This window comes from Archocentrus centrarchus, unplaced genomic scaffold, assembly GCF_007364275.1.
Source record: "Archocentrus centrarchus isolate MPI-CPG fArcCen1 unplaced genomic scaffold, fArcCen1 scaffold_45_ctg1, whole genome shotgun sequence".
In the NCBI taxonomy this organism is placed as follows: domain Eukaryota; kingdom Metazoa; phylum Chordata; class Actinopteri; order Cichliformes; family Cichlidae; genus Archocentrus; species Archocentrus centrarchus.
In genome coordinates this window covers 855,496-880,314 of record NW_022060271.1, presented here as the reverse complement: position 1 = coordinate 880,314, position 24,819 = coordinate 855,496, and the positions used below count along the sequence as shown (strand labels likewise).

The window sequence follows — 24,819 nt, the reverse complement described above, 5'->3', positions numbered from 1 at the left end:
AAATCTTTTTGCTAGGTGTTCCCGATACCTGAAAACGTAGTGACGTTCTAGAGGAAAAACACAGATCTCCCTTCTGTGCTTTTGGATCAGCATTTTAAGAACAGACTTTAAGGAGAGCTTCAGGAAACCCAAAACCACCTCCGGTAGCTGTCCCACTATCTCCACAGGCAGTCCTCGTACACCCAGGTGGATCCATCAGTTTGTATGCTCTGACCTCTGACCCCCTCAAATCCTGAAGCTGCATAGACACTGCAGCTGTCGGGGTCAACCTCTGCGTGTTGTCAGAGCTCTCGTTGAAGTAAGCCACGGTTGTGTCCGTTGAAGGTCGGATGTTTTCAAAAATGATGCACGGCAGCCGTTTTAAAGGGTTATAGCAGCTGGGCAGCAGGTGGAGGGAGAGGGAGGCGTGGCTCTGTTTACAAGTGAACAGTTTTTCTTACAGTGTTTTTCTCTCTTAGGCTGTGATTAAAGAGTTTGTTGACTTTAGATATTTTAGACTCCATCATCTTCAGCCACTCATGCACAGGGAGTCATAGCACGTTATGAAACACAGCTGACTGAGAGTTATAATAGTCTAATAAAAAGTCATCACCATGCTCCGGCTGTTCAGTGGTCTGTCTGCTTGTTCTAAAAATCCATTTACCAAAGAGCTCCTCTTCCTTTCCTACACACTGAAGGTCAAAACGCTTTTAGGTGCAGGTGGTGGCAGCAGGGGTGGAAGCTGTTCATCTTCTTGCTCTTCCTTTATTTTATCAATCACCAAAACTGCCAGGTATCATCATTGTCCTCTTCTTGTTTGACATCACACTTGTTGGTCTGTGTGCTCATTAGTTGTTAGTTATAATTATCAAAATGAAAAGAAACAAACATTTGAAATATATCAGTCTGTGTGTAATGAATAAATATAATATCCAAGTTTCACTTTTTGAATGGAATTACTGAAATAAATCAACCTTTTCACGATATTCTAATTTGATGACCAGCACCTGTACTGACACTCTCACACTGCTCAGACTGTCACAGCTCAGAGTTCAGCTTCACACTTTGTTAAAGCTCATCTGTGGAATGAAGTCCGGCCGGCCGCACGGCACTGCCGAGGAAAGAGGAGGAGCTTCGGTTTCCTCGTAGTTTTACACCTGAGCGCTCCGGCTGGAGGCGGGGCTGCAGCCTCACCCTGACACACACACAAAGCTCCACCTTCAGTCCTGACACTCACACATCCACTGTAGGCAGTCTGCCATGATGTTTGGCTGCAGCCACTAAATGTGACTCACTGAGGCCTCTTTTCCACCGACGGGTTCTGGTGCCGGTGCCAGTATTTGAACCATTCACTCGGTGCTCGGCTGAAAAATGGGTTCAACTCGGGCCCACAAACTAGCTGGTGTTGAACCAAGAACAGGTGACTCTGCCGTGTCAACATCAAGTTTTCTGTTGTGTCTTTTCTGGTCCTGACTGTGGCAGCTGTGCTGCTTCTGGATCAGCCCACCAGCTTCTTCTTTGTGTGAATAGTTGGCAGGTCTGGGGTCAGTTCCAGAGCCTTTGTAACAACTAGATTCAGTGTGTGTGCAGTGCAGACCGCACGGCGCAGCTTCAGCTCCTCCAATTATATTACTGCACCATCAGAAATGAGACATGTGACTCTTGATGTCACACAGGCCAAACTTTCCTCTGTGTGTGTCTGTGGGAATTTGAGTCCACTAAGCAGTGCAGACCTCAGACCTGCCATCTCCACAGAGCAGCTTCCAGCCCAGCAGGCCTCCATATGAAGCTAAGTCCACGTGTCTGCTGTCAGACTGCTGCAGGAACTTTGTGGAGCTCAGCTTTGGCCTCGTCTCTCTCTTGTTGGTATTTGTCCTTTCCAGCCTAAAGTGAAGGAAGAAATGAAGGATTTATTGGAGGACGGCTCTGATCCGTGTCACACACAGACCTTCCTGGTTGGGAGAACACAGGTTGGATCCAGCTTTGCTCTGAAGGCCCTGAAGCCTTTCTCCTCAGCTCTGCTGAGTGTGTCTGTAACCATCATCCAGCTGCTCCTTTCTGCTCGCTGCTATACAAACATTAGATTATATTCAACTTTATTGGCATTAAAAAGTTCATATTCACCAAGAACTGTAGCATCCAATCTGAGTGCAAGCAGCATGTAAGGTGCAGACAATAATGCAACATTTAAATATGTGTCTACAGTATATGCACATTTTATATGCATGTGTATAATGATGTTAATGGTGCCTCCGAGGCCGAGACCAACACACAGCTCCATGGAAGCAGAAACACCTCAAAGATGTGTGTGTGAAGGCTGGCTCAGCTCTGAGGACACATCATCCAAATATTGAGGGGAGCCAAATGGAAACCAGTGGAATCGGTGTCTCCAACAGGTGCTCACAGGTGGGCCTCCACACGCTGCACCTGGATTTTTAGAGCCTCCATAAAGTCGGCCTTCAGCAGATGTGCTAAATCTGATCCTGGAGCAGCTTCACAGAGTATTCAGAGCCTTCACTTTGTCACATGTTGTTCTGCTGCAGCCTGATGCTGCAGCTGTTTCCATTCATGTTCTCCTTCATCTCCACTCAGATGATGATGAAGTGACAGCAGAACTTTAGGATGTTCTCCAAAGAACAGAGTGAAATCTCAGCTTTCCTGAAGGATTCAGAGCTTCTGCACAAACACTTGAAATGGAGCTCAGGTTCCTCCCGTTCCTCTGGATGATGCTGAGATGTTTCTGCAGCCTGATTGGATCAAAGCTTTGAAGCAGCCTGGTTAGTGTGCGCACAAAGCTGCTCAGTCACAGGAAGTCAGTGACATCAGTGCAAAGAGCCTGAGATGATGTGTGTCTGTCAGAGACATCAGTCAGTGACACATTAGCAGTGAAACGAGGTGTGCTGGAAGTGTGCAATCACAAAGTCCACGAGGAGGCAGGAACCACGAAAATCCAAACACTGAAACACTAAAACATTCACAACTTCCAAGAACTCGGAATCTGAATCCCAACAAGCTCAGAGACACCACTGAAGGAACTTCACAGCAACACAACTTCAAAGAAACACACAACACTGGGCAAAGGGCCCAGGACCATGACACATTATTGATCCTCAGGAGGAGGTCAAAGGTCATTCAAAGGTTTTCTCTCTCCTGCTTCAAGATCCAGCAGGTATCAGCAGAGGAGCTTCAGTGTGCCCAGCAGCACATGACTGTTTCCATGTGACCTCTGACCTTTAACACAGCAGGAAACAGAAGTGAAGCATGAAAAATGGATGAAGTTCACAGGAAGAAGAAAACTAAATGAATGACTTTAATTATTGATGTTAAAGTTCATCAGTGAACTAAAGTGTCACAAAGCTTCCAGAATAATCGAGTGCATTCAAACATTAATGTGACCTTTAGGGTCAGCTGCTCTCAGGCTGTTTGTACTGATGTGTGACAGCAGGACGCTCTGACCCCTCACAGGCCTCTCACACTGGGACGTAGACTCTGCAGACCCTGAAATATGAGTGTTTCCAAAACGAGCGCCCCCTACAGGCAGCAAGAGACAATGCAGCCTGATTACCTGCAGACTGCTTATTAAAATCACGTTTCCTCGTCATGGTTCAAGTTTCCTGCAGCAGCTGATGCCACTTAGTCCCCACAGAGCTTTCAGTGTGAACAGATGGGACGCCGTTTTATTAACACAGTGTGCTGAAAGGAAAAGATCCTGAAAACATTTATATGAGGAACAGAGCAGCAGCTGCTCAGCACTGACTGACATTACTGTGCTTTCATTATGAAGATTACACTGTAAGAGGCTGAACTCTGCTGCAGTTCCTGTGCACAGCTGATCATCATCATTATTGAATCCTTTATTGAAACAGGCGGGCCCTCTGACAGATCCAACCCTTTCCAACGTTCCTGAAATCAGAGAACGCAGCTTCATCTCTTGGAGCCGCTTCCATTTACAGGCAGCCGAGGATTTCAATCCAGCTCAGTGTGAACGGCTGATGTTCAGATGTCCTGACACCGAATCCAGTCATGGAGGGAAGCAGGCAGCGTGTGCAGCAGAGCCTGGAAATAAGCATCAGTGCTGCTCTCTGCCATCAGCAGGTGAAGGCAGTAAAGTGAGCGTGACACCAGCAGCCCTCCTTCCTGTTTACCTGCAGGCAGGACTTCCTGCAGTCGCTATCCTGCTGTTCAAACATGAACTGATTGATGTTTCTGGGCTTTACAGGCAGATATTACTGTGTTCATCCAGCTGCTCTCACTCACTCTGAACATTTCAAACATATCAGAGTCTAATATTTATGAGCTGAAACCAAATGATGTGTTTGGATGTTATTAGGAAGTCTGGGTTTCAGCTTTGGTGCTGACTTCCTGTTTGTAAGCTCACAGAGCAGTCTGAATGATCTGAATGAGTTCTAGCTGACACACTGACATGTGCAGCACTGTATGGCCTCCAGCCTTTCACAGAAAGAAGATGAAGCATTGATGGATGCTGTCCAGGCAGCTGCTCCAACACCTCCACCTGTCTGTGTTCCTGCAGGTGAGCACGATGCAGCAGCACGACTGAAGGCAGGACTCCCCTCTGTTTCCACCCACTGCTCAGCATGAGTCAGTGTAAATGTTGCAGTTATTCTCCTGCAGCTGGTTTCCTTCATGCTCAGGGTGCAGCTTTGTTGTAAGACTTCATGAGGCCCCATCAGCAGCTGAAGGCTCACTGGGTGAGGACATCTTCAAACAGAGATGCTGGACATTTCTGCTGTGGGATATCTGAGCATCTTTGTGGTGGAAGGTGTGATGTGACAGGACATGTGGGTCCATGAGCTCTACATCAGAGTGAGCCACTGTCACAGGAGGTCAGGAGGACCAGAGGCTCCTGGGTCCAACTAGGAGGAGGAGGAGGCCGCAGGTCTGAGCCCCCCCTCTGAGGCTGGCAGCAAACAGATGTAGTGTCTGATCTACAAAGTCAGATCTTTGAGCAGATGTTCAGTGGAAGCTCATCAGAATCAGAATCAGAATCAGAAGGTTTTATTGCCATATGGGTGAACAGGTTCACAGCATTAGGAAATTGCTGCGGTACTTCGTGCTTACAGAAAAAAAACAAATCAGTATAAAAACTATAAGACAATATACAAGTATACAAATTGCAAATATACAGAGATATTAGAGCTATAACTATAGCACAATATTACAAAATTACAAAATGTAGGAGTTTCCATCTCACTCTGATGTGTGAAGCATGCTGCAAGCAGAGAGCAGAGAGAGAAGAAGCAGCTCAACATGAGGCTGACTCAGTGCTGTGTTCAGGACCACCAGAGTCCTTCTCTCCAGTGGACAGCCACTGTGTTCAGACTGTGGGCAGTTGTTGGTACTTTGGAGCCACTGACTAAATGAAGAGGAGCAGAGGCTTTGGTTTCAGTGGCTCACAGTCAGCTGCATCATCAGTGCCTCTTTAAAGCTTCCACAGCATCATGTGTTCATCAGTGACTCCAGTGAGGACACATCAGTGGATCATCATCATCATCATCATCATCAGCTCTTACAAACTGACACACTTTGTTCCCACAGTACAACCTGCAGATGGAAGCAGCTGGACTTCTTGGAGGTTCTCCAGAGTTCCTAAAGTTTATTGAAGCCGTGCACTTTGACCTCAAATTTGTTCAGACTCTGAGAGCTGATGATGTTTCCTGCTGTTCCAAATCTGTCCACAAACCACAAACACATGGCTGCAGATGCAGTTTAAACACTTTATTTTACTGAACTGTTGTCATGAGTTTAAATTTAACAGGAAAAATAGGAAACCTACAGAGTTAACGAGTCTGAGTTAATGAGCCTGAGTTAACGAGCCTGAGATGGTTGTTGGTTTAAATCTGGAGTCTGTCTGTTTATCATGGCTGATGCTGCTGCATAGTTGATTATAATACTGCACACACACATGCACACATTTGGGGTAGTGAGAACAAGGGAAGGACAAACTGGAGGAGGACACACATGATAATAAATGAGAATATTTATTTAAAGTAACATAAATAACATAACCAAACTGTGTAACTCAGTAGTGTGTGTGTGTGTGTGTGTGTGTGTGTGTGTGTGTGTGTGTGTGTGTGTGTGTGTGTGTGTGTGTTTGCAGGTGTGTGTCAGCGTGTGTACTGATTGGTTGGATCAGCATGGAGGACAGCAGCTCTCCTCTGATGCAGCAGTGAGTGCAGAGATGCAGTGTTGGTGCTGATGAAGCCTGAATGCTGTCAGCTGCCTCTGCTCACAGTTTGCCTCCTTCAGTCTCTCTGAGCTGTGGGAGGAGCTCGTCTCACCGCTCTGCTCTCTGAGAGCCTCTGACAGGCTCACTGTGAGCTCTTGGTGTCTCTGAGAGATCAGAAGGTGGATTGGAGTGTTTGAGGCTCACTCAGAAACGCTCACTGTGAAGCAGAGCAAACCTGAGCGGCTGCTGCTCTGGTTTCATCTCAGAGGATGAAGAGCTTTGAGAAAAGCCTCATTTTAAGAGCGCGAAGAGGCCAAAATGTGTGAAGGTGGAAACCAAAGGCTTCTTTGCACAGTGAGCTCGCTGCTTCACACTGTTTCCTTTGTGCTCTTCAGCAGTGACGATGGAGATCAGTCCCACTGTAGTTGGTGCTGAGCATCACTAACACGGCTCAGCCAGCATGGAGGCTCTGAGGAAGACTCTGCTTGGTGTCAGTGTGATGTCCTGATGCTCCTGCAGCTCGGTGTGCTCACTTCTTTGGATCCAGCATCGCAGACGGAGGACGGCGATGCTGCTTTCAGATTGGCCGACCTCCGACCCCGGCCCCGCTGTCACATCTCAGCTAGAAGAAACGACTCCTGCAGGAAGAGCTGCAGATGGAGGTTTGTGTGTCTGTGTGTCCCACTCTGTGACCCCTCGACTCTCTCTGTGCACTGGATTCACCGCCTGCTTCCACTGGGAAGCAAACTGGGCTCAGATCAGAACCTAGACCTCCAACAAAGCTCCACTCCTGTTATTCAGGAGCACTTTAACCAAATCCATGTGATCATAACAAGGCGACACTTTGTTGATCACAATCAGCAGGTCTGAATATTGTGTTAACATCATGTTGGTTCAAATGAACTAAAATCCTCCTGATTCCAGGACAGTGAAATAAATGTGAGCTGAGCTTTGATTGGTTTGTGTGTGAGGCAGTGAGAGCTGCAGAGGGCGTGTCTGAGGGAGGGAAACAGGAAGTTTGCAGCTAAAATCTGCTCCCAATGAATCCTGGAGCAGGACCGTCACACTCTGCTCCCAGACCAGCTGAGTTCTTCACGTGTCTCCTTCAGTCAATAATGGCTGTTAGAGTGTGTGCTTTCCTTTCCAACAAGGACCTCCAGCTGTTTGTCGCCCTCTGCACTTCAGGCTGTCTGCTTGTCATGTCTGTGTGTGTCCACCAGGGGTCTCCCTCATTGTCTCTGCAGCCATGAAGAAGAGTTTTCTTCAGCCTCTCTGCTCACTGTAATGTGTGATCATTGTGTCACAGATGAAGACAAATCAAACACACTGAGCTCAGCAGGAACTTCCTGCTAACACAAAGTAAAATGAGCCAAACAACCAGAACATTTCCCCCCTCTGCAGCCCTGTTAGCAGGGCTTGTACACCTTTTCCAGCATCAAATTCAAGCACTTTTTAAACACTTTAAGGTCCATTTTCAAGATTTTCCAGCACATTAAGGGGTCATTCACAATTATCAACATTTTCCAACAACCAATGATTTATAAAGGAAAATCATGAACATTATCAGGGGGGCCCACTACTGTGTGGTAGTGGAGCAATTTACCATTTGCAATTTAGAAGTGTGGCGGCATAAACATTTTGCGTACCTCCAGTGCAGTACAATATTTTAAGATTTCCAGGATTTTTCAACACCAGGATGTGTTTTTAATACTTCCTATTACATTAAACATCTCCTGGCATGTCTAGGTGATATTAAAGCTTGGTTGGCATTGAACTTTTTAAATTTTAATGAAAAGAAAACAGAGGTAATGGTGTTTGGACCCAGTGGCTCCTGTGAGTCCTCCTCTGTTGACCTGGGACCCTTGGAGGTATATTTTAAACCCATTATTACTGATCTTGGTTTTAAGGTGGACAGTGATTTTAAATTGGACAGCCAAATCAGAGCTGTGGTTAAGTCCAGTTTTTATCATTTGAAGCAATTGGCATCAGTAAAAGCATTTCTATCCAGGCAGCATTTTGAAACAGTGATCCATGCTTTTATTTTATCTCGACTGGATTACTGTAATTCACTTTATTTTGGAGTCAGTCAGTCGCTACTCTCACGTCTGCAGCTGGTTCAAAATGCTGCTGCACGACTTTTGATGGGAACTCAAAAGAGAGAGCACATGACCTCTGTCCTGGCCTCACTTCACTGGTTGCCTGTACATTTTAGGATTCATTTTAAGATTCTTATGTTTGTTTTTAAATCTTTGCACAATCTTGCCCCGCCTTACCTCTCTGAGCTTCTTCACCCCTACATACCTTGCCGGTCTCTCAGGTCAGCAGACCAGCTGCTCTTGGAGGTACCAAAATCAAGAAGGAAGCTCAGAGGGGACAGGGCTTTCTCTGTTGTTGGTCCTAAGTTATGGAATGACTTGCCTTTGCAGGTTAGAGCGGCCCCTTCACTGTCCACTTTTAAAGTTCGTCTTAAAACCCATCTTTTTTCCTTGGCTTTTAACTCCAGCGGGATCTATTTTTAAACTGTTTTTTTTTTTAACCTGAAAGAGTTGTTGAACTGTTATTTGTGTTTTAATGTACAGCACTTTGTGTCAGCTGTGGTTGTTTTAAAGTGCTTTATAAATAAAGATGGTAAAGATGGTAAAATACCAAAGAACCAGGAGAAATGAAATGTCATGAAAAAATATCAACATCTTCTCTGTACACTTTTGGGGAGGGGGGGTCTGGAAAAGAGTACTCTTTGTAAACTTTGGGATCAGCAGTTTCAGTTAAATCTATCATATAGCAGATGAACACAGTGATATTAGAGATGTGAAATGAAGTTTATAGGAGTTACAGAAAGTGTGCAATAATTATTTAAACTAAATTAGCCAGGTGCATAATTTTGGACACCCTTGTTGTTTATTGATTTGAGTACCATCCATCCATCCATCCATCCATCCATCCATCCGTTCTCTTCTGCTTTTCAGGGGCCAGGTCGTGGGGTCAGGAGCCTAAGCAGAGAAGCCCAGGCTTCCTTTAGCACTAATTATTGGAACACAAAATGTATTTTGTTAGCTCATTGACCCTGGATCTACATACACAGGTGAATCCTATTACGAGGGTTAAAACAACTCTCAGATGAGCTGAAGACAAAGATTGTTCAGCATCATGGTTTAGGGGAAGGATCCAAAAAGCTCTCTCAGAGATTTCAGCTTCAGTTTCCACTGTGAGGAACATAGTGAGGAAATGAAGACCACAGGCACAGTTCTAGTTAAGGCCTGAAGTGGCAGGACAAGAACAACCTCAGATAGGCAGAGGAGAAGGATGGTGAGAACAGTCATAGTCAACCCACAGAGCAGCTCCAAACACCTACAACATCATGTTGCTGCAGATGGTGTCACTGTGCATCGTTCAGCTATTCAGAGCACTTTGCACAAGGAGAGGCTGTGTGGGAGAGAAATGCAGAAGAAGCCTTTTCTGCACACACACCACAAACAGAGTCGCTAAAGCACATTTGGACAAACCAGCTTCATTTAGGAATAAGGTGCTGTGGACTGATGAAACTAAACTGAGTCATTTGGACATAACAAGGGGCGGTATGCATGGAGGAAAAGAACACAGCACTCCAAGACAAACACTTGGTACCCACAGTAACATTTGGTGGTGGTCCCATCATGCTGTGGGGCTGTGGGGCCAGTGCAGGTACTGGGAATCTTGTTAAAGTTGAGGGTCACATGGATTCCACCTACCCACTGCGCCACTGCCACAGAATTGTTGCCAACTTAGTGACTTTGTCACTTGGACTTTTCAGACCCCCCTAGTGACTTTTCTTTTGTCCAAAAAGTGACTATCATCAAATTTAGCGACGTTTTCTGGTGTCATCTGGGACTTTTGAAGAGTTTTAGAGATATACTGGTGTTGTGCCAAAAAAATGATTTCCGGTATTTGCAAAAAAAAAGTTATTGGTTGTATTTAAATTGCTGTAGTTTAAGTTTAGTCCTAAAATCTGTGAAACGTGTCAAACATGTCCCTCGTGAATGATATCACGTCATTCTGAGCGAGAAACAACACTCCTGTCACGGGTAGAAGCTGCAATCACTTCCTGGCAAAGTGCCTTTCATATATTCTTTATTAATGAGGGTAAAAATTATCACTATATTTACTATATATATTTACTGCGTCCGGTTTCCATTCTTGATTCAGCTTTTTGGAACAATACTTCCGCTTCCTTGTTGAATGTGTTTTCCACACCTGCTGCCCCGCACTCACAGCTTATTCCTGTCTAATATCATCAGTAGAGTCTTTCTGTGAATCGATGATGGCCTATTTTAGACAATTCAATGAGGCCTTGAATTGATCCGCCAGATCGGAGGCCATATCGCTGCAGACCACGCAACGGCGCAGTGGTGTTCAAGTGAACGAAAGTGCCTCCGTGGATGCGCGCAGCTGACTTCTACGCTGCTGAATTTACTCGCGAGGTATGAATACCTGCGCTCGCGGAATAACATTATTTGTGGGGATTTTCATTTTAGACTTTACGACTCATTTTATTTCTCAGTTTCATAAGCGAACTGTTCAACATGATAGTTATATTTTTATTTACAAAAAATGCGGTTACAATTTCAAGTATTTTTCAAGCACTATATACAAATTTAAGCACTTTTCAAACCTTGAAAGGACAATATTAAAATTCAAGCATTTCCAAGGATTTCCAGCACCCGTACGAAGCCTGCTGTTAGCAGGGTGAAGGCGCCCTCTGCTGGTGGCATCAGTGTTCACATGAAGCAGCTGCAGCAAACACACATTTAAATATGTGCAAGATCACACTGACAGTTTGTTCACCGCACTCACAACCGGTAACACTGATGCTGCATTCAGGGACCACGGCAAACATGGGAGAGTCTACAAAGATCCTGAAACACTTCAGAGCTGGAAAATGTGGAGAAAGTTTCCCTGTGATGGTTTCAGACATCACAGATATTTATTTCATGACTCAATGAAAACATGTCCAACTAAAAGAAACTGGACTCATGTCTCTGTGATGGTTTAGAGAAGAAAGGTCAAAGGTCATGGACTGATAAATGTGAGTTTGCTGCAGCTGCAGGAACCCTGGTTTGATCCTCAAACACATCAGGAGCAGCTGCTCCATCACAAACACCACAGAAGAAGAACAACACTGGATCAGGTCAAAGGTCAGCAGCTGTTTTTATCTGCATTGATCTCACAGGGACAGTGCATGTTCATGGACATCAATATAAACATAGAAGATGGAAAGCTGCCAGATTGGAGCTAAACTGCTCATTTCCATCTGTAGTCCCTGGGCAGGTCACATGACTCTATCCAACATCCCAAAGACACACAGACACACAAGAAAAGCCAGAGACACAAAGACAAATGTCAACAATCATCATAGTGAGTTAAAGTGATCACAGGTCTGCTTTGTTGGAGATGAGCCTTCAAAGTGGAACATGTGGAGGGTTCCTTTATTACTACGACGGCGTGTTAGGACCACTGAAGGCCACGCCCCTCTGCTCATGTGATCAAGGTGTTGTTGTAGGAAGACCAATGTGAGAACGCTCCTCTTCCTCAGAGCATCCACCTGTGCTTCCTCTCCTCTCTCCTCCACCTGTTCCAGTGAGGGAACGTCCTCCATGATGGAGGAGCTGCTGGAAAGTGCTGAGAGTTTCCTCCAGAGTGAGACCTCTGTCACAGTTCAGAGGATCTACGGCAGCAGAGACCTTCACGGACACTAAAAGGCTCAAACACACAACAACAACATCACACTGACTCCACTCTGACATCACTGATCAATAATCAAAGAACAAACAGATCAAACTGATTGATCAGCCATCAGAGGAGTCGGATCAATGGAGCTGCTTCTGTTCCTGATGATCCCTGTTTGATCCTGGACCTGAGCTCTGCCTGCAGAGGAGACACAAGACAGTCAGAGACACACACACACACACACACACACACACACACACACACACACACACACACACACAGTCAGAGACACACACACACACACACACACACACACACACACAGAGACACACACACACACACACACACACACACACACACACACACAGAGACACACACACACACACACACACACACACACAGAGACACACACACACACACACACACACACACAGAGACACACAAACACACACACACACACACACACACACACACACACACACAGACACACACACACAGAGACACAGAGACACACACACACACACACACACACACACACACACACACACACAGATACACAGAGACACACACAGACACACACAGACACACACACACACACACACACACACACACACACACACACACACACACACACACAGAGACACACACACAGACACAGACACACACAGAGACACACACACACAGAGACACACACAGAGACACAGACACACAGAGACACACACACACAGACACACACACACACACACACAGAGACACACACACACACACACAAACCTCTGACTTTGAGCATCACTGTTTTCACTCTGATCCAGATGTTCCTGCTGACGACTCCACATCTGTATCTCCCACTGTCTCTCTCTGTGGGGAGTCTCAGGGTCAGACTGAGGTCTCCAGTTTTCAGCAGGTCTTCATTCATCTTCGTTCGGTCTCTGTAATCCTGGTGCTGTCTGTGAGGCTGGTCAGAGCCGCTCTGATACACGTGGACAGTGTTGTATTCAGGTTCAGTGCGTTCCCACAGCATTTCAGCATCTCCAGGCAGGTTTCCTGTGGTTCTGAAGGGCAGCTGGACAGACTCCACCCCCTCCTCCACCTCCACCTGACAGACTGAGAGGACAACAAAGACAACATGAGCTGTACAAAGTGTGATTGGTGCTCCCAGAGCAGCATCATGTGACTCTTGTTGTGCACAGAATGAAGCGATGGAGTGGCGCCTCCTTCAGGCAGAAACAGCTCATGGAGATCAATAATGATTCCAGCAAAAACAAGAGTGGAGCTGCAAATAAGGGCGAGAGGAACGCTGCAGAAAAGTGTTGATGTGTGAATTGAGAACTTGATGGATTTCTTGGAGCACTAAAATCAGAGCTGCTTCTATTTCTAATATGACAGCTGGACATTAGAGCTGCAACACTTTGAATGGAGCCAGAAAAACAGGAAAGTCTCCAAGTGCATTGAGCTCTGACACTGTCACACCATGAAGGAGACGTGGAAATCACTGTTTCCACTGATCACAGTCACATCAATTCTATTGATGGAAGATTGTGGGATCAATAGACTGATGGCTTTCTCCTCTGGGATCTATCAGCTGCAGATCCAGCAGTGTCAAACAGACTTGGCAGCAGATCAGGACCAAACACAAACACACTGACACTTTGTGTTGATCAGCAGCTGCAGGTAAACTGCAGCAACACTGCCACTCAGACAGCTTCTCTCTACCTGCAGGGCTTCCTTCCTGCTGTCAGTCACAGACGGATCAACAGGTTGTGGATAGAAAGCAGATTCCTTCAGCAGAGGATCCATATCACACTGGAAGCAGGTGGTGGGGAAAAGAATGGCTGAAAATGGGACACTTTGAGCCCATTGGAAGCTGAAACTCTGAACAGAAGCTGCTGCAGACCAGCTCATGTGTTCAGCATCAGTGACCATGGTGAGGACTTTCACAATAAAGGAGGCCCACACTCTGTCTTTTCCCGGCCCCGCGCTCTCGGACACCGGTTTCCCCGATAATCCCGTCCCATCCAGAGACGGCGTCGTTATTGGGCCATATAATAAAGGCCCAAATGAGCCCAGAGCACTTCCTGTGTGTGACTGAGCCTCACTCTCTGCCCACTTTCCTGTCTCCTCTCTGCAGCCATATAATAAAGGCAACAATGTGTCCAATAGAAATGTTTGCAGACACAAAGTCACACAGCAGCTAACATTAGAGTGTGTGTCAGTGCAGTCTGCTGGCTTTAAGCACACAAACATTACAGCTGCTACAATCTCACAAAGAGCTGTGACACAGAGAAAGAGAGAAAGAAAATCCTCCAAATATCAATCTACAAATAGAAATCCATCCATTCTGGGACATGTGAGGCTCACATTAATATGTCTTAAAGTGGGAGATGAAGAAATGATTCCAGGGCCCAAATCATGGAGACAAACATCAATCCACAGCTCAGTTTGTTTCCTGGCTCTAAAGTGGGAATATGTGAGTGTGAGGAGCAAATAAAGCTCATTTCCTTTTCCTGTCTTTCCTCCAGCAGCCTCAGCTTCTTCCTCTTTCCCCTGTCTTCTTCTGCAGACAGCTCCTCTGGAGCTTCAAGCTGCTTCTCTTTAGAAGGACACCTACAAACCTTTGCATCCAGCCACAAAGACCCCATGGGCTCCTCTGGATCAGCAAACAGCATTTTCACTCTCATTCCTGTTGGCCTTCACAATAAAAGCCTCAGATTGATGGCTGCTCCACCCTGACCTTTGACACCATCCAAATGAGTGGATCAAAGTGTTTGAATGATCTGAGCAGCTTTCAAACTCTTGGTGTTTCTACATTTAGATTGATTTGGACTCAACCAGCAAAACTATTGATTTGATCCAAACTAAAATCCTGCAGAGGATTTGATTTGGAATTGATGATCATTGAAACTCATTTTTAATCGTCTTCTTAGTTCATTTAAACGCACAGTTGCTCCGCCCACATTTTTGGCTTGGAGAGAAAAACATCAAAGAATTTAGATTATTTGAAGGAACTGAAAATAGATTCAAACTAAAAGCTTTGAGAGAACAAACATGACCTCTGACCTTTGACCTGCATCTACAGCACTCACCTCTGATTTTGAGCTCCACCTTTCTCTTCAGCAGGATGTTTCCCTCCCTGCTGTAGATGGTGCAGGTGTAGGTCCTGTTGTCTCCATCTGTGGGGAGTCTCAGGGTCAGACTGAGGTCTCCAGTTTTCAGCAGGTCTTCATTCATCTTCGTTCGGTCTCTGTAACGTTGGTGCTGTTCTTCAGGCTGGTCAGAGCCGCTCTGATACACGTGGACCTTCCTGTTGTAATTGTCATCCTTCCACTCCACTTTAGTGTCTTGAGGCAGGTGAAGTGTGGTTGTGAAGGGCAGCTGGACAGACTCCACCCCGTCCTCCACCTCCACCTGGGGGACTGAGAGGACAACAAAGCACAACATGAGCTTGGATGGAGACATTTGTGTTGCCTCTAACAGGCTGAATGTTGCTGCTTCACTGGGAGCTCACTGTTAGATAGAAAGTGGTCAGTGTGAAGAGGAGACGCAGCAGAAAGATGAAGCCTGACAGGAAGAAAGCAGTGAACAGACTGTTGGAGCTGCTGTTAGTGGGACAGGACTTTATTGAGTCTGTGAGGAGCAGATTGGACTTGATGAAGCAGAGAAACACAGTCTGAGTGTTTGTGTCACACTCACTTCATCACACAGCTCAATGTGAGAACATTTGGAACAATCTGATAGAAGCGTTCCTTTAGTCAAAGCAGCAAGTGGCGGTTTAACACCTCCTTGTTGTCAGATGAATCATTTGTAGGCTTTATCTCAACACAGATTGATTTTTTCTTGAAACTAACCAGCTGCCAGATACTAATATTCTAACATTATGGGAAACTCTTAAAGTTTATATTAGGGTCAAATAATAGAGTATACTGCCCGTCTCAACACAAACAAATCCAAGCGTTTTAACGAATTGATCAAATTAATTAACGATGTCGATCAGCGACTTTGCACTGCCCCTTCAGCTAACCTCCACAAGAATCGAATAGCATTACAAACTGAAATTGATCTGCTTTTGTCTAAAGAAGCAGGAGAAAGACTTTTGAAATCTAGATTAAATTACTATGAGCATGGAGATCGGGCAGGTAGGTTGCTGTCTTACCAGCTGCGTCAGCACTCTGCTTCTGATTTTATTACAGAAATGCAAATGCAGGATGGTGAAGTGAAGTCTGACCCAAAGGATATTAATGACCAATTTAGATTATTTTACATGTCACTATATTCTTCAGATTATTCTGGTAGTCATGATTTGCTTGAAAAAGTAACATTCCCAACTATAACTGATGAGGATAAGGCCAGCCTTGAGCAGCCGATCTCAGAAGCCGAAATTGGACGTGCGATCAAGTTAATGAGAAACGGAAAAGCACCTGGCCCAGACGGTTATCCAATTGAGTTTTATAAAGCCTTTGCCAATAAATTGATTCCACTGTTGAGCTTAGTATATACTGAATCACTTAAACAGGAAAAACTCCCCACATCTATGACACAGGCTACGATTTCAGTGCTCCCTAAAAAGGGGAAAGACCCACTAAATGTGAGTCTTACCGTCCGATTAGCTTACTTGCATGTGCATGTGCAGCAATATTACTGCTGCACATGTTTCTATGGTGTTGAATGTGCAGTAATGCATCAATAAATCCCAAACAGCCACAAACATCAGACTTGCTAACAGGATGACCTCTGACCTTTGACCTGTATCTACAGCACTGACCTCTGACTGTCAGCTGCACTTGTTTCTCCATCAGGATGTCTCCCCTCTTGTTGTAGGCGGTGCAGGTGTAGGTGTGTGTGTCTGTGGGGTGTTTCAGGGTCAGACTGAGGTCTCCAGGTTTCAGCAGGTTTCTCTCCATCTTTGTTCGTCCTCTGTAAAAGTCGTGCTGTTCTTCAGGCTGGTCAGAGCTGCTCTGATACACGTGGACCTTCCTGCTGTCTCCGTCCTTCCACTCCACCTTAGTGCCTTTGGGCAGGTGAACTATAGTTTTACAGGGCAGATGGACAGACTCCACCCCTGACTCCACCTCCACCTTGTAACCTGAGAGGTCAACAAAGAACATGAGCTGTAGTGAAGGTTACTACTGATCATCTTATGGAGACAGTCAAGGAACCCCAGAGGACACCTGCTAACCATCGGCATTATGGGTAGTGTAGTAGGAGAGACTCACCTGACATGAAGTGCTGCCGGAAATGAAATAAAAGACCTCCAGAAACCACCAGAAGAACCAGGAGAACCAGGAGAGCTTTGGCCCAGGATGGAAACCGTTCTGTGGAGAAACACAAAGAACAACATGACCTTTGACCTCTGAGTGAAAGAAATCAAATAATTTACTGAACATACTTCAAGCTAACATGTTGTGAGTCAACATTTTTATTCAGCAGTAAAAAAATAAAGTTTCATCTGAGTGATGTGAGATGGATCTACAGCAGGTGTTTGTGGCTGACCTTTGACCTGCAGCTGTACATCACTCTGACTCAGTTCACCTATATTGTCTCTAAGAGAGCAGGTGTAGGTGGCGCTGTCAGACAGTTGGAGGTCGGTCAGCTTCAGGCTGAGGTCTCCAGTCTGCAGAGCGTCAGTCTTCATGGATGTTCGGCCGCTATAATGCTGGTTCTGCTCTTTCAGCTCGTCTCCTTGAAGCTGGTGGACGGTTGGAGGACTGAGGTCAGAGCGACTCCACTCCACTGAGGGGTCGATCAGGTCAAAAGTGTCAAACTGACAGGGCAGGATGAAGGAGTCCCCCTCATACAGCTCCACAGCTGAGGCATGCTGGGAAACTGAGGACACACACACAGAGACTCCATGAGTGACTCTGAGGTAAAGTTCAGACACATTTACAGAAACCACAGGAGAAACAACGACAGGTTAAACATTGTTAAACTGCTGCAGGTTAAAGAAACCAGTACAGATCAGAGGCAGGAAGTCCATCAGACAAACATGGAAACCCAAAATCCCAAACTCTGGAAACAAGTTCCTAACCTGAGGGATCAGACGGAGGAACAGGAAGAAGTTCTGACAGAGACTGAGGGCAGATTCAAACAGTCCAAAAATGACCTCCTGCCTCCTTTTCCTGACCTCTAGTTTCTGCTCATGTAGCTGTGATAGTTTCTTCTACAAGTATGGATTTATTTGGGGAAGGGGGGGGGGGGGTATCAGCATGAGCTCATTATTGGTGGGTGGGGGACTCAAACCTGTGAGCACAGACTCCATCCTGTAACTGTTCCCCTGAAAAACTAAGAATTACAACCATAAATGTAAAGACCATCACACCATGGCAGGTCCTCAGTCGGGGCGGGCCTCGGTCGGGGGGGACGAGCTTCAGTCGGGGGGTGGTGGTGTCTCAGGTTTAAACAGGACTCAGTTATTAAGCAGAAATCGATGCTGAGAGTCAGAATCAAATGTTGGACATTACAGATTTGTTTGTAAGTTTGTAAGAAGCTGAACTCAGATCAGCTGTTTGAACCTGTTTCAGCTTCTTCACACTGAGCCTCCTGATTCAGGAACAGCTCTGATGTTGGTGTGTTTCCAGGTAACACAGACATGGATGGTTTCAATCCACCAATCACAGAGCTCCATCAGTGACCTCACAGCACTACATGTACCTGCACTTCTCTCCACGACCACTAGATGTCTCCATGCTGTGTGAGTCACTGATTCCAATGAATGCTCAGAGCCTGCTGAGCCTGTTTGACAGAGGAGGGACCTCCTGGTGATCGTATGGGACTAAAAAGCTGTGATAACACACACACACACACACACACACACACACACACACACACACACACACACACACACACACACACACACACACAGCAGCTGAGTGGAGCATGAGCTCCTCTGAAAGCCTCCAAGAAGAATGCAGTGATTTCAGAGTGAGCTGCTTTGTTACTTTGATGTGAATCAGAATCCAGTGTTTGATGAAATCTCCTCCTGCTGCACTTCAACACATCAAAGAGAGAGAGATGAAAGCAAAGCTGCTGATGAGAGCAGAGAGAGGAAGGTGATCTTACCGTGCAGGAGGATCACAAACACCACCAACATCTTCATGGTCCTCTTTCAAAGCCCTTCAGCAGCTCATCATCTACTGACACTCTCACACTGCTCAGACCGTCACAGCTCAGAGTTCAGCTTCACACTTTGTTAAAGCTCATCTGTGGAATGAAGTCCGGCCGGCCGCACGGCACTGCCGAGGAAAGAGGAGGAGCTTCGGTTTCCTCGTAGTTTCACACCTGAGCTGGAGGCGGGGCTGCAGCCTCACCCTGACACACACAAAGCTCCGCCTTCAGTCCTGACACTCACACATCCACTGTAGGCAGTCTGCCATGATGTTTGGCTGCAGCCACTAAATGTGACTCACTGAGAGCTGCAGGAGAAACACTCTGATTGGCTGAGAAGGTCAGCTCTGTTTCTGCTGCTCACACACACACTGTAACACACTCAGCTGGGAGAAGATCTCTGCAGTGTGACACAAACACACACCTTTGTCTTCATGTGTGTTTCTGCTCTTTGCTTTCTCAGTCACACCATCCAGATGTTTCTCCTTCATGAAGAAGATGGATCTCTGATGATGATGATGATGATGATGATGATGATATAGAGTCAGATGTGGCTCTGATCCTGGATCTGTCATGGTTGCAGCTCTTTCTGTGTTTCTCTTCTTCTTCTCTTTGATCTTTGTGTGTTTCTGTGCTGATGTTCCACTGTGGGCCTTCACACTCTCGTCCTTTGGACTCTTTCCACACATCAGTTTGAAGTACTTTAATGAACACATCAGTACTTTTAACTAGGATTTGGTATCAGGAGTATCACAGAGTTCAGAGGGACTGAGACTTATGAATTTATCCATAACAGCTCTTTACTATTAAAGCTTATTTTGGGCTGTGATCTCCTGCCTGTGTGTGTGTGTGTGTGTGTGTGTGTGATGATGTAGGTGTGTGTGTGTGTGTGTGTGTGTGTGTGTGTGTGTGTGTGTGTGTGTGTGTGTGTGTGTGTGTGCTGCTCTCTGTTGATCAGACTGTGTTAAAGCCATTAATTGTAATGTGTGTGTGAGCACACTGTGTGTCTGTCTCTGTGACCTGACTCGTCCTGTGTGAGTCTCACTCAGGTGTGAGTTCACTGTTTGGGTCTGAGGCTAATGCTAGCATGCTAAGTGAGCCTGAACTCTTCCTCTGTGATGAGGAGAGCGGCCCAGCAGGAGCTCACAGCTCATGGATTTCTGTGTTCCTGGATCACAGCTGGCTGTTCCTCAGAGAACCACAGATCCACTTCCTCCTATCTCACCGTTTCACAGCACCACACAGGTCTGAGCAGGTGTAACACACACAGGTTACACACTGTTCTCACGGTGACTCACAACGATCACACACACTGTCTCCAAACATGTGTCTGCTGTGCAGAGCAGTGAGGAGAGCTGGGACCACTACACTGGAGGAACCAAACAGCCTCTTCACAAACACCACACAGCAGAGCCACCTGGACAGGACCAGCTGTACATCTGCACCTAAAGGTCAAAGGTCACTCTCTGAGGATGCCAGCGTTCACATTTTGGAGCAGGCAGACAGATGTTTGAAGGAGGAGTTAAAGAAGCATCTGTGTCCACTGTGAACCTCCATCACTGAGCAGAGGAGCTGGATTACATCACCAGCTGTGACCCACCTACCTGAGATCCCTCCCCAGGAGCCTCAACCCCCACTCACACCTTACAGGTGACCTCAAGAGGTCACATGACAGGATGGAGCAAAGTCTCACAGTGGTTTCACCCTTGGTGGTAATGACCCACACCTTTTTCCACACCTTGGCTCATGTGATGATGAACATGATCAATAACAGTGGGTCAGCGAGCACCTCCAGTTTGACACAACATTTGATCCTGCAGCAGTTCAGACCTGAAAGCTGTGTGTGTGTGTGTGTGTGTGTGTGTGTGTGTGTGTGTGTGTGTATGTGTTTGTGTTTGTGTTTGTGTGTGTGTGTGTGTGTGTGTGTGTGTGTGTGTGTGTGTGTGTGTGTGTGTGTGTGTGAGATGGTAACAGAGGTCTATCAGTGTCAGAGCTGTCAGCATGATTCAGTCAGTGTTTCAGTCAATCCAACAGGACCTGAGATGTTCCTGTTAAACTGCTGCAGTGTTTCCAAAGAGGGGACACTGACTGTGTCCCAACACTGACTGCTGTTGGCTCTCTCTCATTAATCATTTATTCAAAGTTATGGAATATTATTAATAATATTAACATTAGCGTTTCACCTGCTTCCCACACACCTGATCATTAACACCACCTTACTGAGATAATACAGCGTTTTACAGCAGGACGCTCTGAAAGGTACAGGGCAGTGTTCAGGACTAAGATTATAAAGGCTAATCCACCGCGGTGTGGAGATTTTCTCTAAACACAAACTGGGAAAAACACTTACCCTGCATGACATTAAAATGCTGACCTTTGCATGGAGATCTGGGTGACTGGTTTGCAGATGTTTAAGATTTGTGGTGTTTTTACCCGAGATAGTCGCCCCACATGGTTTACACATCGTTTTGTTTGTCATAGTCAAAGGACAAATGTGTCCATACATCAGCTCTTCTCTTTCTCCCTGCTGACATTGGTTACATCACTTACTTCTATCAGAAGGAACGACCAATCACAGGCTAGTTTGGTCTTCCCGGGTTTAGAGCAAATTTGCGCTACTGTGCGTTTGATTGGATGTTTTCCTAACTTGTCCCGCCCGGTCACAAAATTAAGATTTTAGATTAAGATTTTAAGATAGTGTTTATTTGTCACATGCACAGTTATACACAGTACAATGCACAGTGAAATGTATTTTGTACCTGCAACCATATATACACACACATATAAATAAGAAGAAGAATAAAAATTAAAAAAAGTAATTTACACTATACACTATACTCTATATACTATACACTATACACACTTTTATAAATTATAATATTTACATTGTGCAATAATGGTCCAGTTAGGGCTCAGAGTTGAGCAGACGGATGGCTTGTGGGTAAAAACTCTTCTTCAACCTTTCAGTCTTAGCCCTCAGGCAGCGGTAACGCCGGCCTGATGGGAGCAGGGAGAAGAGAGAGTGTCCGGGGTGGCTGGGCTGTTTTAGGATCTTCATGGCCCTCAGCCTGCACTGCTTGGTGTAAATGTCCTGCAGGTTGGGGAGGGTGGTTCTGATGGTCCGTTCAGCTGAACGAACCACCCTTTTTAGGGCCATGAAGTCCTGCTTGGTGCAGTTTCCCATCCAGGTGGTGATGCTCCCACGCATGATGCTCTCGATGGTGCAGGTGTAAAAGTTCCTGAGCACCTTGAGTGGGAGCTTGAAGTCTCTCAGCTGCCTGAGGAGGTAGAGACGCTGTCTGGCCTTCTTCACAGTGATGTTTATGTGATGAGTCCAGGACAGGTCCTGTGAGATGGTCACTCCCAGGTATTTGAAAGTGTCCACTCTTTCCACCTCAGCACCACTGATGACAAGTGGATGGTAGTCCCTCTGCTGCTTCCTGCTGAAGTCCACGATCAGTTCCTTTGTTTTGCTGACGTTGAGCAGGAGGTGGTTCTCCTGGCACCAGTTCTCCAGGCGGGAGCCCTCTCTCCTGTAGGCTGTCTCCTCATTGTGAGAGATTAGTCCCACAACAGCAGTGTCGTCAGCAAACTTGATGATGACGTTGGACTCTGACGTGGCCTCGCAGTCATGGGTGTACAGTGAGTACAGCAGAGGGCTGAGCACACAGCCTTGGGGGGATCCAGTGTTGAGGGTGAGGGAGGATGAGGTGAGGTGACCCACTCATACCACCTGTGGTCTGCTGGTCAGGAAGCTGTGAACCCACCTGCACAGGGATGGGCCCAGGCCCAGGTCCAGCAGCTTAGAGACCAGCCTGGAGGGAACTATGGTGTTGAATGCTGAGCTGTAATCTACAAACAGCACTCTCACATAGTTCCCCTTACCAGTGTCTATGTGCGAAAGGGTCTTGTGGAGGAGGAAGGATATGGCGTCATCTGTGGATCTGGCTGGCCGGTATGCAAACTGTAGTGGGTCGAGGGTGGTGGGCAGTGAGGAGGTGATGAATGTCTTGATGAGTCTCTCAAAACACTTCATCACCACAGAGGTGAGTGCTATGGGCCTGAAGTCATTGGGGCTGCTGGGGTGTGGTTTCTTTGGGACTATGATGGACTTTTTAAAGCAGGTGGGAATCACACACAGTTTCAGTGAGAGGTTGAATATCAGTGTAAACACCGGTGCCAGCTGGTCAGCGCAGGTCTTAAGGACACGTCCACTAATACCGTCTGGTCCAGCCGCTTTCCTGGTGTTTACACGTCTAAACGCCCTCCTCACGTCGCGCTCCGTCACAGTGAGTGTCTCCGCCCCTCCGGCCGGGAGCGCAGCGGGCTGTCGGCTTCCCGACTCAAAGCGCGCAAAGAAGATGTTGAGTTCATCAGCCAGAGAAGCGTCGGCACTCACCGGGTGTGTGTGTGGTGCTTTGTAGGCCGTGATGGTGCGTAGTCCCTGCCACAGTCCCCTGGAGTCAGACTGTTGTAGTTGCTGTTCCAGTCTGCGGCCGTAGCGATGTTTAGCCTCTTTCACCGCTCTGCGGACGTTGTATGATGCAACCTTGTAGTCCTCCATGTTCCCAGAGGCGAGGCCGGAGTTGTAGGCAACGGTGCGGGACCTCAGGGCGTCGCGGACAGATTTATCCACCCACGGCTTCTGGTTGGGAAAAGTCCTGATGGTCCTCCTAAGTGAAGTGTCTTCAACAACTTTCCCAATAAATCCCACAACAGTTTCCGTAAACTCCTCGATGTCTCCGCCCGCGCTGCTGCGAAACATGTCCCAGTCGGTTGAATCCAACGCACCCTGCAGAGCGGCCTCTGTTTGATCAGACCACCGTGTCACTTCTCTCACAGCAGGGGGTTCCTGCCTGAGCCGTTGTTTGTATTTCGGCATGAGAAGGACAGCGGTGTGGTCAGACTTCCCAAAAGGCGGAAGAGGCTTTGCTTTGTAGCCATCTTTGAATGCAGAGTAGCAGTGGTCTAGGGTCCTCTCTCCTCTGGTGGGGCAGTCGATGTGTTGAATCAATTCCGGTATTACCTTTTTCAAGTTTGCACTGTTAAAGTCCCCGGCTACGATGAGAGCCGCATCACGCTGGTTAGCCTGATAGGTGGAAATCGCCTCATGTAGCTCGGATAGTGCAGTGTTTGTGTCCGCCTGAGGTGGAATATAGACGGCGCTGAAGATGATTAAATTAAATCAGTTCTAATTGGATTTCATCCCCGCCAAGCATTTTCATCTTGTTTTCATTCGTTGACCAAAGTGTCAATTAATTTCATCATCGTTTTTATGCTTTTAGGTAGTTTTTATTTAGTTATCGTCTTGTTATCGTCATGAAAAAAAGGGTCCTTGACGAAAACTATGACGAAAATATTTCGTCAACAAAATTAACACTGTTATGTAGATGATACTCAGCTTTACCTATCAATGAAGCCAGATGACACACATCAATTAATTAAACTGCAGGAATGTCTTAAAGACATTAAGGCCTGGATGACCTCTAATTTCCTGCTTCTAAATTCAGATCAAACTGAAATTCTTGTTCTCTGCCCCACAAATCTTAGAAACATGGTGTCTAACCAGATACTTACTCTGGATGGCATTACTTTGGCCTCCAGTAACACTGTGAGAAATCTTGGAGTCATTTTTGACCAGGATATGTCCTTCAATGCACATATTAAACCGCTTTTTTGCATTTGAGCAATATTTCTAAAATTAGAAACATCCTTTCTCAGAGTGATGCTGAAAAGCTAATTCATGCATTTATTACTTCTAGGCTGGACTATTGTAATTCATTATTATCAGGCTGTCCTAAAAGCTCCCTGAAAAGCCTTCAGCTGATCCAAAATGCTGCAGCTAGAGTAAG

At 46.3% G+C, this 24,819-nt stretch overlaps 1 protein-coding gene across 1 annotated transcript; it reads right to left on the bottom strand.

Moving 5' to 3' along the window:
* Nucleotides 1-11,308: 11,308 nt before the first annotated feature.
* LOC115777245 (uncharacterized) lies at nt 11,309-19,058 on the bottom strand. The gene is made up of 6 exons (XM_030725088.1): nt 18,923-19,058; nt 17,357-17,689; nt 17,080-17,178; nt 16,629-16,949; nt 12,644-12,973; nt 11,309-12,067 (listed from the first exon to the last, which is right to left on the bottom strand). The coding sequence occupies exons 1-6, from the start codon at nt 18,957-18,959 to the stop codon at nt 11,976-11,978; spliced, it is 1,212 nt and encodes a 403-aa protein (XP_030580948.1). The 5' UTR covers nt 18,960-19,058; the 3' UTR covers nt 11,309-11,975.
* Nucleotides 19,059-24,819: the final 5,761 nt, after the last annotated feature.

Coding starts and splice junctions, on each gene's coding strand:
- LOC115777245 (XM_030725088.1), bottom strand. CDS start 18,959: ATGAAGATGTTGGTGGTGTTTGTGATCCTCCTGCACG. Junction 12,974..16,628: donor AGTGCAGCTGACAGTCAGAG/GTCAGTGCTGTA, acceptor TTGTCCTCTCAG/TCTGTCAGGTGGAGGTGGAG. Junction 12,068..12,643: donor AGTGATGCTCAAAGTCAGAG/GTTTGTGTGTGT, acceptor TCTCCTCTGCAG/GCAGAGCTCAGGTCCAGGAT.